This window comes from Narcine bancroftii, chromosome 2, assembly GCF_036971445.1.
Source record: "Narcine bancroftii isolate sNarBan1 chromosome 2, sNarBan1.hap1, whole genome shotgun sequence".
NCBI lineage: Eukaryota > Metazoa > Chordata > Chondrichthyes > Torpediniformes > Narcinidae > Narcine > Narcine bancroftii.
In genome coordinates this window covers 189,132,742-189,151,141 of record NC_091470.1, presented here as the reverse complement: position 1 = coordinate 189,151,141, position 18,400 = coordinate 189,132,742, and the positions used below count along the sequence as shown (strand labels likewise).

Sequence of the window (18,400 nt, the reverse complement as noted above, 5' to 3'; positions counted from 1 at the left end):
TAAGCATTGAAAATCCCCCTTGCTGTCCTCAATGCCTCCGATCTTTGTGTCACCAGCAAACTTGCTGATCCAATCATCTAGATCATTGACAAACAATGATGGTGCCAGCACCGAGCCCTGAGGCTCACAGGCTGAGAAGCAACCATCCATCACCACTCTCTGTCCTCTCCCACTCAGCCAATTTTGAATCAAGTTCTCAACCTTTCCATGGATACCTTGTGTATCCCATGAGGGACCTTGACTCCAGGAAGGATGACAGGTCGAGAAGATCTTGATGAAGGACTCGGGCCCAAAACACCGCTTATGTATCTTGGCCGTAAAGAACTCCAGCATTTTTGTGACGTAAATTACAACTGCAGCATCTTGGAGACTTGCTGGTTGAACTGAATGTTTGGCCTTGTTGCTTTACAGCAAGAAAACCGTGTGGTTACGGAAAGTGAGAATCGAAGGCAGGTCTCGGACAAGGTCTGTGGAGGCCAGATCTCCATCCATCCCTCAATGTGAGTCTTCAGCAATGTGAGGGGCCAGACAGTGAGTTAATGGAGGCAGACAGGATGGAATTGGATCCTTTTCTCCACCCAAACCACGCTGATCATTTACACTCACACTTGTCCCATCTTCTCCTCGTGTTCCCATCTCACATCTCCACCCCCTCCCCCATCTCCTCCCCCTCCCCCATCTCCTCCCCCTCCACAAGATTTACCTCTCTCAGGGACCAATTAAAAGTGGCTAATTACCCCACATCTTTGTGATCCGGGAGGGAACTGAGGTGCCCGCAGTAGTGGGGAGAACTCATACAGACAAAGGGTGGACCTTCAAAATCCACACAGACAGGTCGGGGTCGAAGGGGTGGCAGGTGTGTGTGTGTGTACGTGTGCGTGCGTGTGTGTTTGCGTGTGTGTGCGTGTGGGTGGGTATGAGTGTGTATGTGTGTGTGTGTGTGTATGGGTGTGTTTGTGTGTGGGTGTGTGTGGGAGTATGTTTGGGTGTGTGTGTGGTTGTGTGGGTGTTTGTGTGTATGTTGATTTCGGTGTGTGTGTGGGTGTGTATGTGAGTGTGTGTCTGTAGGTGTGGGTGTTTGTGTGTGGTTATGTCTGTGTGTGGTTAAATGTGTGTGCTTGTATGTGGGTCTATGAGTGTGTGTGTGTGTGTGTGTGTGTGTGTGTGTGTGTGTGTGTGTGTGTGTGTGTGGGCGCGTGGGTGTGCGCACGTGCGTGAGCGTATGTGGACTTGTGTGAGCCCTTGCCAAAGTTGTGTAAAGCATTGGGTGAATGGGGATAATTAACTGGAATTGAAAGATCTCTCTGCCTTTGTGAATCGTGAGATGATCTACGTCATGGTGGCAGGAACGTTAAGGGCTGAACCCATTGCCTTTCGTCCAAATCACGGGGCATTATAACTGGCCCAAATCACGTTCTGTTTGCAGCCTCGGAGACTTTGAGATTCAGGCTATATCCACAGCACACACAGAGTACCTTGGTCACAGAAGGTTCCGGATTGAGGCGCCAGGTGAGTTCGACCAGAGTTTTAATTCTCTTATCCGTGACGCAGGTAACAACCATGTCTCCCCAATGGAGTGGCTGTAATCAGGCGACACTGCCTGAGGGGAGGGTGGAGGCAGATCCGGGAAGGAGTGGGAGGAGAATCTGCAACTTCAAAGCACACCCGACGCCTGAAGCCTTTTGCCACATTGTACCAGTGGGGAAGGGTTCTTCCACCAGCGGTCCAGCCTGTCAGCTCTAACCTTCATACATCTGGGTGAAGGGGCAGGTGACAGTGAGGAAGATCGATTGAGCAGCATGAGAGCACTGTGGTGGGGCTCATTCAGGAGCCTGATGGCTGCTTGGGAGAGTGCTTTCACGATCTTCTCCCTTTTTTAAATTTTTTTTATTTTTTTTTTAAATTTTTTATTTTTCACACCATAAATCACATTAGCCATGATATACACTTTTTCTTTTTCACACATATACAGTGACTTTTTCTCCCCCCCACTCCCTCCTCCCAGGCCACCCCCCCACCCCCCCTCATACATTTTAGGTATACAATCTAGGTTGCATTAAACCAGTCAGACAATGTTGTCATTCAACAAAAATACACCAGAAATTCTACTGAGTCCATTCTTTTCTTTCCTTCTCCTTCCATCAACTTAGGTAATGTTTGTCCCCGGTAGGTTTTCGCTATTGTATTTAATGTAAGGCTCCCATATTTGTTCGAATATTTCAATATTATTTCTTAAACTATATGTTATTTTTTCTAATGGAATACATTTATTCATTTCTATATACCATTGTTGTATTTTCAAATTATCTTCCAATTTCCAGGTTGACATAATACATTTTTTTGCTACGGCTGGGGCTATCTTAACAAATCTTTTTTGTGCATCCTCCAAATCAATTCCAAATTCTTTGTTTTTTATGTTACTTAGGAGAAAGATCTCTGGATTCTTTGGTATATTGTTTTCTGTTATTTTATTTAATATCTGATTGAGATCATCCCAAAATTTTTCTACTCTCTCACATGTCCAGATTGCATGAATTGTTGTTCCCATGTCTTTTTTACATCGAAAACATCTATCAGATACTGTTGGGTCCCATTTATTTAACTTTTGCGGTGTAATGTATAGTCTGTGTAACCAATTATATTGTATCATACGTAGCCTCGTATTTATTGTATTTCTCATCGTTCCAGAACATAATTTCTCCCATGTTTCCTTTTTTATCTTTATATTTAAATCTTGTTCCCATTTTTGTTTAGTTTTACCATTTGTTTCCTCATTCTCCTTTTCTTGCAGTTTAATATACATATTTGTTATAAATCTTTTGATTAACATTGCATCTGTAATCACATATTCAAGGTTACTTCCCTCTGGTAAACTCAAATTGCTTCCTAATTTATCTTTCAAGTAGGATCTCAGTTGGTAATATGCCAGCGCTGTATCTCCAGTTATATTGTATTTATCTCTCATTTGTTCAAAGGATAAGAATCTACTTCCTGAAAAACAATTTTCTATTCTTTTAATCCCTTTTTTTCCCATTCTCTAAAGGAAAGGTTATCTATTGTAAAAGGGAGTAGCTTATTTTGCGTCAATATTAGTTTTGGTAATTGATAATTTGTTTTATTTCTTTCTACATGAATCTTCTTCCAAATATTGAGGAGATGATGTAGTACTGGAGAAGTTCTATGTTGTACCAATTTTTCGTCCCATTTATATAATATGTGTTCAGGTATCTTTTCCCCTATTTTATCTAATTCTAATCTCGTCCAGTCTGATTTTTCCCTTGTTTGATAAAAATCTGATAGGTATCTTAATTGTGCGGCTCTATAATAATTTTTGAAGTTTGGCAATTGTAAGCCTCCTTGTTTATACCATTCTGTTAATTTATCTAGTGCTATCCTCGGTTTCCCCCCTCTCCATAAAAATTTCCTTATTATTTTCTTTAACTCTTTGAAGAATTTTTCTGTCAGTTGTATTGGCAATGCCTGAAATAAGTATAATATCCTTGGAAAAATGTTCATTTTAATACAGTTTATCCTTCCTATCAGTGTTAGTGGTAGATCTTTCCAATGCTCTAAATCGTCCTGTAATTTTTTCATTAATGGATTGTAATTGAGTTTATATAATTGGCCTAGATTTTTGTTTATTTGTACACCTAGGTATCTTATTGCCTGCATTTTCCATCTGAATGGAGATTCCTTCTTAAATTTTGAGAAATCCGCATTATTCATAGGCATTGCTTCACTTTTATTTACGTTTATCTTGTAACCCGACACTTCTCCATATTCCTTCAATTTCTTATATAATTCTTTTATTGATAGTTCTGGTTCTGTTAAGTACACTATAACATCATCCGCAAATAGACTGATTTTATAATCCCTGTCTTTTATTTTTATTCCTTTTATATTATTATCTATTCTTATCAATTCTGCTAGTGGTTCTATAGCTAGCGCAAACAATAAAGGTGATAGTGGGCATCCCTGCCGCGTTGACCTGCTTAAGTTAAATTGCTTTGATAGATGTCCATTTACTGTCACTTTCGCTAATGGTCCCTTATATAATGCTTTAATCCAATTAATATACTTCTCCGGTAGACTGAATTTTTGCAATACTTTGAACAAATAATTCCATTCTACTCTGTCGAAGGCCTTCTCTGCGTCTAAAGCAACTGCTACTGTAGGTGCTTTATTTCCTTCTACTGCATGAATTAAGTTAATAAATTTACAAATATTGTCTGTTGTGCGTCTTTTTTTGATAAATCCAGTTTGGTCTAAATTTACCATTTTCGGTACCTGTTCTGCTAATCTGTTTGCTAATAGTTTAGCTATTATCTTATAATCTGTGTTTAGCAAAGATATTGGTCTATATGACGCTGGTGAGAGTGGATCTTTCCCTTGTTTTAGTATTACTGTAATTATTGCTGTTTTACATGAATCTGGTAAGCTTTGTGTTTCATCAATCTGGTTGATTACATCCAGGAGGGGCGGTATTAATAAGTCTTTAAATGTTTTGTAGAATTCTATTGGAAATCCATCCTCTCCTGGTGTCTTATTATTTGGTAATTTTTTAATTATCTCTTGTATTTCTACTGTTCCAAATGGTTCTGTTAATTTATTTTGTTCCTCTATTTGTAGTTTTGGTAGTTCAATTTTAGTCAAAAATTCATCTATTTTCCCTTCTTTCCCTTTGTTTTCAGTTCGGTATAATTGTTCATAGAATTCTCTAAAGTTTTCCTTAATTTCTTTTGGATTATATGTAATTTGTTTGTCTTTTTTCCTTGATGCCAATACCATTTTCTTAGCTTGTTCTGTTTTAAGCTGCCATGCTAGGATTTTGTGTGTTTTTTCACCTAGTTCATAATATTTCTGTTTTGTCTTCATTATATTCTTCTCTACCTTATATGTTTGTAATGTTTCATATTTTATTTTTTTATCCGCCAATTCTCTTCTTTTAGTTGTATCTTCCATCATTGCTAATTTTTTTTCTATGTTTACTATTTCCCTTTCCAACTGCTCTGTTTCCTGATTATAGTCCTTCTTCATCTTGGTTACATAACTTATTATTTGCCCTCTAATGAATGCTTTCATTGCGTCCCATAGTATAAACTTATCTTCCACTGATTCCGTATTTACTTCAAAATACATTTTTAATTGTTTTTCAATAAATTCTCTAAAATCCTGTCTTTTAAGTAGCATGGGGTTTAATCTCCATCTATACATTCTTGGAGGGATGTCCTCTAGCTTTACTGTCAATATTAAGGGTGAATGGTCCGATAGCATTCTCGCTTTATATTCTGTTTTTATTACTCTATCCTGCATACTAGCTGATAACAAAAATAGGTCTATTCTTGAGTATGTTTTATGTCTAGCCGAGTAGTATGAGTATTCCTTTTCTTTTGGGTTTTGTTTCCTCCATATATGCAAAGGTTTCATTTCTTGCATTGATTTAATTATAAATTTGGTTACTTTGTTCTTCCTGTTAATTTTTTTCCCCGTTTTATCCATATTTGGATCCAAATTCAGGTTGAAATCCCCTCCTATTAGTATGTTCCCTTGCGTATTAGCTACCGTCAAAAAGATATCTTGCATAAACTTTTGATCTTCTTCGTTAGGTGAATATACATTAAGTAGATTCCAAAACTCCGAATATATCTGACATTTTATCATAACATATCTCCCTGCTGGATCTATTATTTCCTCTTCTATTTTAAATGGCACATTTTTACTAATTAATATAGCCACTCCTCTTGCTTTTGAATTATACGATGCTGCTGTTACATGTCCTACCCAATCTCTCTTTAATTTCTTGTGCTCCAATTCAGTTAAGTGTGATTCTTGGACGAATGCTATATCAATTTTTTCCTTTTTCAGTAAATTTAGTAGTTTCTTCCTTTTAATTTGGTTATGTATTCTATTAATATTTAAAGTCATATAGTTCAGCGTAGCCATTTTATATTTTGTTTATCTTCTCTTTCCGTTTTTCCATCATTACCTTTCCTCCTTTTCCATTTCTGTTTTCTTATTTTTAACTCTTTATAAGACAACATTCCTACAACATCCAACATTTTCCTTATTCTCCTATTTATATCTTCTTTATCCCCAATCTCCCCTTCCCCTCCTGAGTTGTCCTTTATCCCTTGTCGGACAACCACATCTCCCCTCTCCATTTGGGTTTGCGAATCCACTCGCAAGCGTCAACTGATTTTGCAGTGACCGCTATTTCCCCCCACCCAGCACCCCCCAGAAAAGATTTCACTTTTCATATGTAACAAAGGTCACTCTTTTAATTCCCTCCTTATTCTCTCTATTCCATTACCTTCCCTTATTAATTCTTGTCTATACTATCTATATTTTCCTCTAAGTACAGATGCATTCACGTCTGCACATTGTCTCTATTCACTCTTATAGCTCTTTACCCGCATACATATCAATCGTGATCATTTTTACTCTCATTACCCGTCTTCATCCCTCAGTCTATTTTTGTCTTTACCCACATACATATCAATCGTGATCATTTTTACTCTCATTACCCGTCTTCATCCTTCAGTCTATTTTTGTAATTGTTCTGCAAATTTTCGTGATTCTTCTGGATTCGAGAATAGTCTGTTTTGTTGTCCTGGAATAAATATTTTCAATACCGCTGGATGCTTTAGTATAAATTTATATCCTTTCTTCCATAAAATCGCCTTTGCTGTATTGAACTCTTTTCTCTTCTTTAGGAGTTCAAAACTTATATCTGGATAAATGAAGATTTTTTGCCCTTTATACTCCAGTGGTTTGTTGCCCTCTCTTACTTTTTCCATTGTCTTCTCCAGTACCTTTTCTCTTGTAGTATATCTTAGGAATTTTACTACAATAGATCTTGGTTTTTGTTGTGGTTGTGGTTTAGAGGCCAATGCTCTATGTGCCCTTTCTATTTCCATTTCTTGCTGTAGTTCTGGACATCCTAGGGTCTTAGGGATCCAATCTTTTATAAACTCCCTCATATTCTTGCCTTCTTCATCTTCCTTAAGGCCCACTATCTTTATGTTATTTCTTCTGTTATAATTTTCCATTATATCTATTTTTTGAGCTAGTAGTTCTTGTGTCTCTTTAGTCTTTTTATTAGATTCCTCCAATTTCTTTTTTCAGTCTTCTACCTCCATTTCTACTGCTGCTTCCCGCTCTTCCATCTTGTCCATTTTCTTTCCCATTTCTGTTAAGGTCATATCTATTTTATTCATTTTCTCTTCTGTGTTGTTTATTCTTCTTCTTAAATCATTAAATTCCTGTGTTTGCCATTCTTTAAATGACTCCATGTATCCTCTAACAAGAGAAAGTATATCCTTTATCTTGCCTTTCCCTTCTTCTTCTATTTCACTGTACTCTTCCTCTTCTTCTTCCTCTGGGTTGGCCATCTGTTGTTTCTTTGTTGCCCTTTTCTTCTCTTTTTTCTTGTTTCCATTGTCTTCTGTGATCTCTTCTTGCTGCAATTGTGTGTTCTGCAGCTGTCGTTGCTGGCTGTGGAGATCGACTCCCCAGCTGGTCCCCCCTCCCGTCGGTGTGTTTTTTTTCATGCGCGGTTGCACACTTTTACTCGGCTCAGCGAGCCATTTTTGTAGTCCTATTTCTACCGACCTGAGGAAGCGGGCTTCTCTCTCCACAGCGGGCCTCTTCGGACAGGTAAGGCCTTCTCCTTCTTCCTCCGTTGTCTTCTCTTCTTCTCTTCTTACCGTTGATTTTGATTTTTCTTTTTTTTGTCGCCATCTTCTTTCCACCTTTATACTCACTTTTCTTTAACTTTTATTTCTGTGCCTTTGTATTTTCTCTTGTTTTTCCTGACTTTTCTGGAGAGGGCTGGAGTTCACCATCCGGCCACTACTCCATCCCGTGACTCCTCCCCACGATCTTCTCCCTGATGGCTATGGAGAGGGTAGTGGAGGAGTCGTTGCGTGGAATGGAGAAGACAAGCGCTTCTCTGGTTGGAGCGAAGAAGGAGGAGAGGTGACTTGGTAGAGACCCATAAGGTTACGAGGGGAATGGATAGGGTGGACGGCCAGCACCTTTTTCCCAGGAGAGAGAGCACCAAACACTAGTGGGCAGGGAGGTTTAGGGGAGACATCAGGGGTAGGTTTTATACACAGAGAGTTGTGGGGGCCTGGAATACATCACTGGGGATTGGTGGTGGAGACTGGAACAACAGAGGCATTTAAGAGACCCTTAGACGGGCAGATGGATGAATTAAAAATAGAGGGTTATGTGTGTTAGGTAGGGCAGGGTTAGATTGTCGAGTAGGTTTATTTACATTTTAAAAAATTTAAACACACAGCACAGTGACAGGCCTTTTCGGCCCATGAGTCCATGCCTTCCAATTTACACCCAATTAATCTACACCCCCGATACATTTCGAACACTGGAAGGAAATCAAAGCCCCCCCGGGGAAAACCCATTCTGATACGGGGATATCGTAAAGATTCCTTACAGACAGCAAGGGATTTGAACCCCTGGTCCTGATCGCTGGCACTGCAAAGGCATGGTGCCAATCACCACCCACATAGGCTGAAGGGCCTGCTCTGTGCTGGAACGTTCAACACTCTTTGCGTCTGGGGACATGCCTTGCCCAGGCAGTGGGAGATGCAGATGGAGTCCATGGTGAAGGGAGGGGAGTTTGCGGGATGATCACCAGTTCCTACAGCTCATTCTGGTCCTCAGCTGAGCAGCTCCCGTCCAGCCCTATGAGGCACCCAGCGAGACTCCTTCCGATGGTGTCCCTGCAGAAGTCGTCCAGCTATGCAGGGGACATGCCGAACTCCCTCAGTCCTCTGAGAAAGATAGTGCCCTCTCGTGATCTTTGAGCCCATGTGGGTGGCCCCCGTCGGGTAACTGGAGATGTTTGAGTTGGGAGAATATTAGCAAGCAAACAATGGGCCAAAAGGCCTGTTTCCACAATGCATGTCAAAGAGGCAGCACTCCCTTTCAGCCCCTGAGCCCGTGCCTCCCAATTTACTCCCAAATGACCTACCCCACCCGGTACGTTTTGAACGGAGGGAAGAAACCGCAGTCCCCCCCTGGAGAAAACCCATGCAGAGACGAGGAGATCGTACAAACTCCTTACAGACAGTGTGGGATTCGAACCCAGATTGTGGGCATTGTAGCAGCATTGCTCTAACCCCTACGCAAACCGCGACACCCTTTGAGCACATTTAAAATTGGAGTCAATAAATCCTCGCTAAACGTAGTCAGAATCAGAATTTATTGTCACGAACGTCACAAAATCCATTGCTTTGAGGCAGCTTCCACAGGTGCAAATATGGCTATAAAATTATATTTAAAAATAAATAAATTAGTCCAAACCCAGGCTCATGGTCCGTTCAGGAATCTGAGGGTGGAGGGGGAAGAAGTCGTCCTTGAGCCACTGGGCGCTCGTCTTCAGGCTCCTGTAACCTCCTTCTCGATGGTAGCAGAGTGAAGAGGGGGGGGGGGTGGTCTTTGAGGTAGGAGCTGCTTTCTTGAGGCACGATCTCTTGCAGGTGTCCTCGATGGAGCGGAGACTGGTGCCCGTGATGTCAGTGGGCGAGCTCATAACTCTCTGCAAGTTCTTTCTTGACCTGCGCTTTTTCACCTCCTGGCCAGACGCCAGTGCAGCCAGTCAAAATTTACTACACCCACGGAACGCCTGTAGAAATTTGCAGGGGTCTTCGGTGATGCACTGAATCTTCTTAAACTCCTCATGAAGTATCGCCGCTTGGCGAGCCTTCTTCGTGACTGCATCATCATGGAGGGCCCTAGGACAGGTCCTCACAGATGTTGACACCCCCCCCAACCCCGGGAATTTGAAGTTCCTGACCCTCTCCTCTGCTGACCCCTCAGTGAGGACTGGATCATGCTCGCTTGATTTTCCCCCTCTCCCCCAGGACAGGTCCTAGGAGATGTTGACGTGCAGGGAACAGGCCACTCAGCCCAAAACATCCATGCCTGCCAAGTTGGCCATCTGGGCCAATCCCTCTTTCCCTGCATCCTCATCCCAATCCTTTCTATTCACCTGCCCAAATGCCCAACGATGGTTGAAATCGGACTCCTTTCTGTTGCTTCCTCTAAAAGTTCGTTCGAGATATGGACGATCTTCTGAATGAAGATATTTCCTACCCTCTCACCTTCAACCTGTGCCCTTTAATGTCAGTTACGACCTTGGGAAACGTTGCTGAATCTGCTGTGATGGCAGCACTGCTGTTGGGAGAGTGGAGACCCAGCGCTGCTCTGCATGGTTCAACAGCCCGGTCCCAATCCATACAGGTGGTCAATGGCCTGCTTAAGGAGCTGTCCTGCAACCGCGGAGGTCTGTGCCCAAGCTGGCGGTGGCCACGAGGGGCTGCACATGCTGGGGGGAACAGTGGACCGGCACAGGGTACCGGAAACAGGGCGATCGCCCCCCTCCCCCCCCCCACCCGCCCCGCCCCATTGAGAAGAAATGTAGGAGATGGAGGTCAGAACGGACCCTACGGGTTGAACAGCCTGAGACTCCGACCGCTTCTGGGACAGATCCGCCCATGGCAGCGGACATTGGACAGCTTGGATACCACCTCATTCTTCGCCATGTTTTGTTTTTTGTTCTGCCCAAACAGGTGACCAGGCAAGTGGGAGAAATGAAACGAAGATCCAAGCCTACGTCATCAACTTGTCCAAGATGAGGCGCTTCTTCATCCCCGGAGCTCCTTTCCGGATTCAGGTAGCTGCCAATTGCTATGTCAATGGGACCAGGATAGGAGGTGTGCGTAGGGTCAGATTGGGTGTTACTGTCTCTGCACCGGAGCTCCCTGTCGATGGCCCAGACCCTGACTGTTCTCCCTCTACATGCTGCTTTTACAGTTTTACACTCAGTCTTACGTTCAGACCTGAAACCACCCTCTCCGCCTCCCACAGGGACCGCTCCCTTTGTGTGTCCCTTGTCCATTCTCCCTCACCACCGTGCTCCCACCCCCCACCGCCCTTGGCACCTACCCCTGTGACTGCAGGAGATGCTCTACTTGCCCACATCTCCTCCCTCACCACCATTTGGGGCCAAAAACAATCCTTCCAAGTGAAGATGCACTTCACTTGTAAATCTGCGGGGGGTGGGGGGGGGCGGGGGGGGGGGGGTCACCTACTGCATCCGGTGCTCCCGTCTCATCGGAGAGACTGGGTGCAGACTGGGAGATCGCACCTCGGCTCTGTCCGCCGTAGAAGCGGAGATCTCCCAGTGGCCGCCCATTTCAATTCCCCTCCCCATTCCCTTGCCAACATGTCTGTCCACGGTCTCATGCACGGCCAGGCTGAGACCACCTGCAAATTGGAGGAACAACACCTTATCTTCCATCCGGGCTCCCTCCAACCAGACGGCATTAACGTCGACGTCCCTGGTTTCCATTACAAACCACCCTCTATCGTCTTCTCCCGGTCACCTTTCCTCCAGTTCTTTCTCTCTCTCTCACTCTTTCTCTTCTCTCTCTATCCCTCTCTTTCCTTTTCCCCTCTCCCTCTGTCTCCTTTCACAGAGCAGGGTGGGCTCCAGAAGGTACGTTAGAGGGGGGCAGGGAAGGGAAGGGGTTGCTGAGAGGATCCAACTTCTCAACAGTGGAGGGGTGGGGGGGCGGAAAATGGTGCTAGTAGGATCCTACCTGTCATTGATGTCACCCCTCTGACATGGGACAGGAAGGGGTGCTCTTTTGCGTCAACTTTGACGCATGCTAGTGATGCGGCCGGGGGGGCGGGCGGAAAATCGCTATCGTGTGCCCACCTGGACAATATGGACATGGGAGTGAGCGGGGTGGGTCTGATGGCCGGGGATGGGGGGCACATCACCTTGTTTGGAGGGGAATGCCCGCAGATTCCCCACCTTGGCACCGGCCCTGTCACAGAGCCAAAAACCAATTCTCACCTTCCTCGTATCAGATCCACTGAATACCCTTTGTCTGTTGGTCTGGACCCCTCCCCCTTCCGTTCTCCCTGGCCTTTAATTCAGACGCCTGTCTTTTTACACTCATGCCTTGAGGAAGGGCTCAGGCCCGAAATGTCGGTTATCTTCTGTGGACGCCGCGAGACCGGCTGAGTCCCCTCCAGCATCTCGGCGGCTTTACTACAATCACAGCGTCCGCAGACTTCCCTGTTTCACTCCCTCTGCACCCACCACTGCTCAGCTCAACACCCTCCCATCTACCTTCAAATTCACCAGCACCACTGCAGTGGCTGAACATTCATTTTGCCACCCGGTGCTAAGGGAGATCCCCAGTGCCGGCCCATTTACAAGGGAGCCCTCCCCTTTTATTTTGACACACAGTATGATAACAGGCTATCTTGGCCCTCGAGCCCCTGGCACCTAATTTATGCCCCATAAACTACTACATTTTGAATGGTGGAAGGAAACTTGACCCCCCCCGGGGGAAAATCCGTGCAGACACAGGGAGAACGTACCAACTCCTTACAGACAGCGCGGGATTCAAACCCAGGTCCTGATCGTTGCCGCTGTAACCATGTTGCACTAATCATGCCTCCCCCTTGCGCTAATCGTACCTCGCTTGTGAACCGGAGTGGAAAGTGTTGCACCGAGCTGCACTGTGTAACAGACTTTAGGTCGGTTTACTGAGTCCCCGACCTTCTGCAACTGGGAGGAGACGATCTACCTACTGCGTCCGTACAGAGTATGAGAGGTTGCAGCCTCTGTCTGAATATCTGAAGAGGCCTGCTTCTCAAGGTTTGGCTGCGTTTCAGTCCCCACGCTCCTGGTCACCCGGTGAAGGGTGGGGGGGGGTGGGGTTGTGGGGGTAGGTTGCTCGATGGGGGGGTGGGGGGGCAATTCTCCTGGTCAGTTTGCCTCTGGGCCCCAAACAGTCCTTCCAAGTGAAGCAACGCTGTGAATCTGCAGGGTCACCTTACCACATCCGGTGCTCCCGTCCCCTCTACATCGGGGAGACTGGACACAGACTGGGAGGTGGCTTCGTTGAGCGCCTCGGCTCTGTCCGCCACAATAGCGTGGATCTCCCAGTGGCTGCCCATTTCAATTCCCCATCCCATTCCCTTTCTGACATGCCTGCCCGTGGTCTTGTGCACTACCAGACCACCTGAAAATAGGAGGGACAACACCTCATCTTCTGACTGGGCCCCATCCAACAGGATGGCATTGACATCGACCTCTCTGGCTTTCATTAAACCCCCACCCTTGTCTCTCTCCTCTCCCGTCTCCTTTCACACAGACCTGATAAATTCTGCCTAGGCCTTTATCACATCCAATTAACATCTTTTGTTGGCCTGGATTCCTCCCCCATTGAATTCGGAGATTTCCCAATATATCCTGCTGCTGCCCTTCTGGCTTTTCCTTGACGAAGGGCTCAGGGCCGAAATGTGCCCAAATACATCTATTGACGCTAAAAAGACCAGCTGAGTTCCTCCAGCATTTTGGGATATTTACTACAATCACAGCGGCCGCGGCCTATCGTGTTTCTCCCTGGCCGAGTTCGGCTGGGCTGGGCTGACTGCCTGCCCCATCCCCTGGGGGTTATATCCATGGCCACATGTCCCTGGAAAAGGAACCTGCGGTGTCCACAGGTACGATGGGAGATTTCTGCGACCGGTGGGTGCCACAGGGGCTCGAGAGTGTTCTGGACAGTGATGATCGCTTTATAATTTGAACGTGTAAATAATGTGTCATTGAAATACCATCATATTGTATTAATGTGATTTCTTGTAAAAAGAAAATAAGACAGTGGTGAGACAGGTATCAAACAACAATGGGACTGAATGCAGGAAGGATGTTGAAAGTCTGGCAGCACAATGCCAAGATTACAACCTCTCTCTCTCAACGTCACCCAGATGGAGGAAATATTCATTGACTTCAGAAGAGGAAGCTAAGTCCACACCTCTGTCCACATTTGTGGACGTGAAGAGTAGCTTCATATTCTTGGAATAAATACGGTCAGCACAGCGGTTAACGCAACGTCTTTACAGCGCCAGCGATTGGGACCAGGGTTCGAATCCTGCGCTGTCTGTTATTGCTTGTTATTGAGCTGCATGACAAAATTTAATCTCCAATGCCCTAACCTGGGGCAAACACATTGGCGTGATGGTCAAGGAAGTTCACCAACGCTTCTACATTATCCAAAGGCTGAGGCAGTTCGACATGTTCCCCCCCCCACCCCCCCGTCCATCAACAACCACCAATGCGATTCGCTGGATACGTCCTAGCGCGGGGCCAGAGCTGATCTGCTTGAGGTCAGAAGAAGCTGCAGGAGATGGTGAATGCAGCTCAGAACATCACACCGGCTTCCCTCCCCTCTCCGCGGACTCCTTCTGCATCTCCCGCTGCCTGGGACAGGCAGCCGACGCACTGAAGGACCCATCACATTCCCGGAGACACTTCTCTTCTCCTGTTCAGGAGAAGGTTCAAGAATCTGAAAGCCCTTTCCAGCAGGTTTAAATTCAGTTTATTCCCTGCAGCCATCAGGCTCCTGCTTGAACCCCACAACAGCGCTCTCACGCTGCCCTTGCTTGGTGCTAATTAATCCATCTTCCCATTGCAATCAGACACTCTGTAAATAATGTTATTTGCACGGCTGGATGAATGCTGGAGATAACTTGTTAGTCTGCTCGCAGAAGAATGATAAGCATGGAACATATAAAATTTCAGTACAGTACAGGCCCTTTGGCCCACGATGTTGTGCCGACCAATAGAAACCCTACTCAACAAACTAAACCTTCCCTACCTCACATCCATAACCCTCCATTTTAGTTACATCCTGTGCCTGTCTCAGAGCCCTATTGTACCAGGCTCCACGACCACCCCCTTCCAGGCACCCACCGCTCTCTGGGTAAAATAAAACCGTACCCCTGGCATCTCCCCTAAATCTTTCTCCCCTCACTGTGCACAGATCTCCACTGGTGTTTACTGCTCTTGCCCTGGGAAATATTTAAATCTAGACATACAGCATGGTAACAGACCCTTTTAGCCCACAAGTCCCTGCCGCCCAAAGACATACAATTAACCTACGACCCAGGTAGGCTTTGAACGGTGGGAGGAAACCAGAGTCCCCGGATGAATCCTACGCAGACATGGGGGAAGATACAAACTCTAGTTTGTTGAGTAGGGTTTCTATTGGTTGAAACAACATCATGGGCCGATGGGCCTGTACTGTACTGAAATTTTATATGTTCCATGCTTATCATTCCTCTGTGAGCGGACTAACAAGATACCTCCAGAATCCAGCGGGTGCAAATAATATTATTTATAGAGTGTATGATTGCAATGGGCAGATGGATTAATTAGCACCAAACAAGGGCAGCATGAGAGCACAGGTTAATTGGGTGTAAATTGGGCGGCACGGGCTCGTTGGCTGAAATGGCCTGTTCCCACGCGGTATATCTACATATAAATTTAGAAAAGCCTCTCGCTAACCTTGCCAGTCTCCCACCCTGGAAAATGCCCTCTGCAAATCTTCCATATCCTTCCCGTAAGAAGGCAACCAGAACTGAGCACAATTCTCGAAGGATAATGGGTGTAATGCTATACACATCTTACCTGCTGCAGCTGAGGAGGTCCTTTGTTAAAAACAAAATAGCAATCAAGGAACATGACAATGGTGTCTTCTTTGGCTTGGCTTCGTGGACGAAGATTTATGGAGGGGTAATGTCCACGTCAGCTGCAGGCTCGTTTGTGGCTGACAAGTCCGATGCGGGACAGGCAGACACGGTTGCAGCGGTTGCAGGGGAAAATTGGTTGGTTGGGGTTGGGTGTTGGGTTTTTCCTCCTTTGTCTTTTGTCACTGAGATGGGCTCTGCGGTCTTCTTCAAAGGAGGTTGCTGCCCGCCGAACTGTGAGGCGCCAAGATGCATGGTTTGAGGCGATATCAGCCCACTGGCGGTGGTCAATGTGGCAGGCACCAAGAGATTTCTTTAGGCAGTCCTTGTACCTCTTCTTTTGTGCACCTCTGTCTTGGTGGCCAGTGGAGAGCTCACCATATAATACGATCTTGGGAAGGCGATGGACCTCCATTTTGGAGACGTGACCTGCCCAGCGCAGTTGGATCTTCAGCAGCGTGGATTCGATGCTGTCGGCCTCTGCCATCTCGAGTACTTCGATGTTAGGGATGAAGTCGCTCTAATGAATGTTGAGGATGATTGGCAAAAGGAGACATTAAATACAAAAGAGGTAAACAATACATAAATTAGAACCTTTCTCGCTGTGCAAGGTATGATGACCTTCATGATGTTGGCTGCATTCTTGAGGCAGTGCCTCACATTAAATGGCTGGGAGGTCGGACCTGTGATATACCTGGCTATGCAGGGGGGCTTTACCCCTCTTAATATGATGGCAAGTTTATTGTCGTACACATTTGAAGTAAAGAACATCAAATCCCTGGGTGTCAACGTCTCTGAGGGTCTGTCCTGGAGCCTCCACGTCGATGCAATCGCAAGGAAGGCTCGCTAGCAGCTGTGATTAGTGAGGAGGTTCGGAGACTCTTGCAAATTTTGACAGGCGGAACGCATTCTGATGCCGGTGAAATCGCTGCCTGCCATGGAGGTGCCAAAGCACGGGACGGGAAAAGACTGCAGAGCGTTGCGACCTCAGACTGCGCTACCAAAGGCACCGGCCTCCCCTCTATTGAGGGCATCTGCAAGAGGCGGAGTCTCAAGAAAATGGCCTCTACCCTCAAGGACCCCCGCCACCCAGGCCGTGCCTCTCCTTCACACTGCTACCATAGCCTGAAGACGAGCACCCAGCGGCACAAAACCAGCTTCTCCCCCCCTCCCCCATCAGATTTCTGAACGGACAATGACCCCCAACCCCCCCCCCCCCCCAGACACTGCCTTGCTTTTCTTTTGCACTAATTTTTACATGTAATTTATCGCATTAATTGCACCGGTAAAACCACAGATTTCCCGATTCTGCTTCTGACTGAAATGTTGCTGATTCGGTTCCCCTGACCCTGTGTTACAGGCAACAGTCACCTACCCTGATGGTTCTCCTGTAGCTGAGGTCCCCATCAATATTATGGTGATCGTCATGGAGAAGAAGTCGATAGAGGAATCTCAGTTCGGAATCACAGACGATACTGGTGAGATGAGCCTTTCCTTCATCGTTCCTCCAGAAGCCACACATATGTACATCACGGTGAGCATTTTGTTACGGGCCTAAAGGACCCCAAAACCCAGCAGCAATAGACATTCACCAAGACAAGTAGTTACTTAAACAAAAATTGTTTAAAATGATCTTTAAACATGAAAACAGAATCAAACTTTAACTTATCTCTATACTTAACTAACCCAAATTAACCCCCTTCTAATTTTAAGCGCATTTGTATGCAATGTGTGTGTAAATTCAAGAAAAGTGCTTTGGTTCACAGTTCAATCTCACTTCTCCTTCCTCCAAGTTTGCAGGCAATTCTTATACTGCGCACAGAATTTAACATGTATAAAGATCACCAGTGCTCGAAAGGTAAATGTTTACCACTCAGGAAGGTTCTTGTAGGGTTTACAGAGAGAGATTTGTTGTTCCAGGATTTCCACAACTGAGGTACCACCATTAGTCACCTCAATGTCTCGCTGATGAAACTTGCCCCATCAGGGTTCTCCAGATGATAACCGCTTTCTTTCAGGCTCTCTCTCTTTTTCTCTCTCTCCCCCTCGCTCCCTCTCTTCCTCCTCTCTCTCCCTCCCTCTCCCTCTCTCTCTCCCTCCTTCTCTCTCTCTCTCTCTCTCCCTCCCTCCCCCCCAAACTGCCAGGAACCCCTTGTGACTCTCTCATTTACAAAAAACCCCACCTTCCTCAGCAAACAACAGGAGTTCTCCTTCTGCTCCCATCTGTTGTCTTAGATAAACAAAACCCAGGTGTGACCCTTCAGTGAGCACTGTTGCAGAAAGGTCAGAAGCCTTGTAGTTATCCAACCAGCTAGCCTGTCTCCAATTCCAAACAATGGTCTATTCATTTCATGACATCATTTCAATTAGCACCTACTTGTGAAATGTGCATATCTGTCCATTGTTTCTGTAAAGTTCCTGAATATGAATTCTTCAGTCTTTCAAATAAGATCTGTTTTAAAATGTGTGTATGTATGTAACCCACTAATCTTACCAAATTCCTCACAATATTTATCAATTACAATTTCTCCGGGAACACACAAGACGCTGAACATGTAGAGCGTTGAACATTCCTTCAGTCCACGACGTTGAGCCAACCCATTCCACAACCTGTCCTCTTCTTACATCCACGGGCCTGTCCAAGTGGTCGTTTAAATTCCCCTGTTGTTCAGGCCTCCATCACCGCCACCACCACCCCCCCACCCCACACCCCGTCAATGCCTTCCAGGGCCCCAATGCATTCCATGTAAAAAATAAACACAATGCTGGAGAAACTCGGTAGGTCACACAGTGGCCTTTAAGGGCACATAACCCACGTTTTGTG

The 18,400-nt window shown here is 45.6% G+C and overlaps 1 protein-coding gene across 1 annotated transcript in view; it reads left to right on the top strand.

Moving 5' to 3' along the window:
• LOC138754812 (complement C3-like) overlaps positions 1-18,400 on the top strand; it is a 54,765-nt gene that overhangs the window by 15,141 nt on the left and 21,224 nt on the right. Inside the window, exons 5-8 of the mRNA XM_069919656.1 lie at positions 412-500; positions 1,427-1,509; positions 10,596-10,699; positions 16,937-17,110. Coding sequence (XP_069775757.1) covers positions 412-500; positions 1,427-1,509; positions 10,596-10,699; positions 16,937-17,110 — 450 coding nt within the window. The remainder of the gene's footprint in view (positions 1-411; positions 501-1,426; positions 1,510-10,595; positions 10,700-16,936; positions 17,111-18,400) is intronic.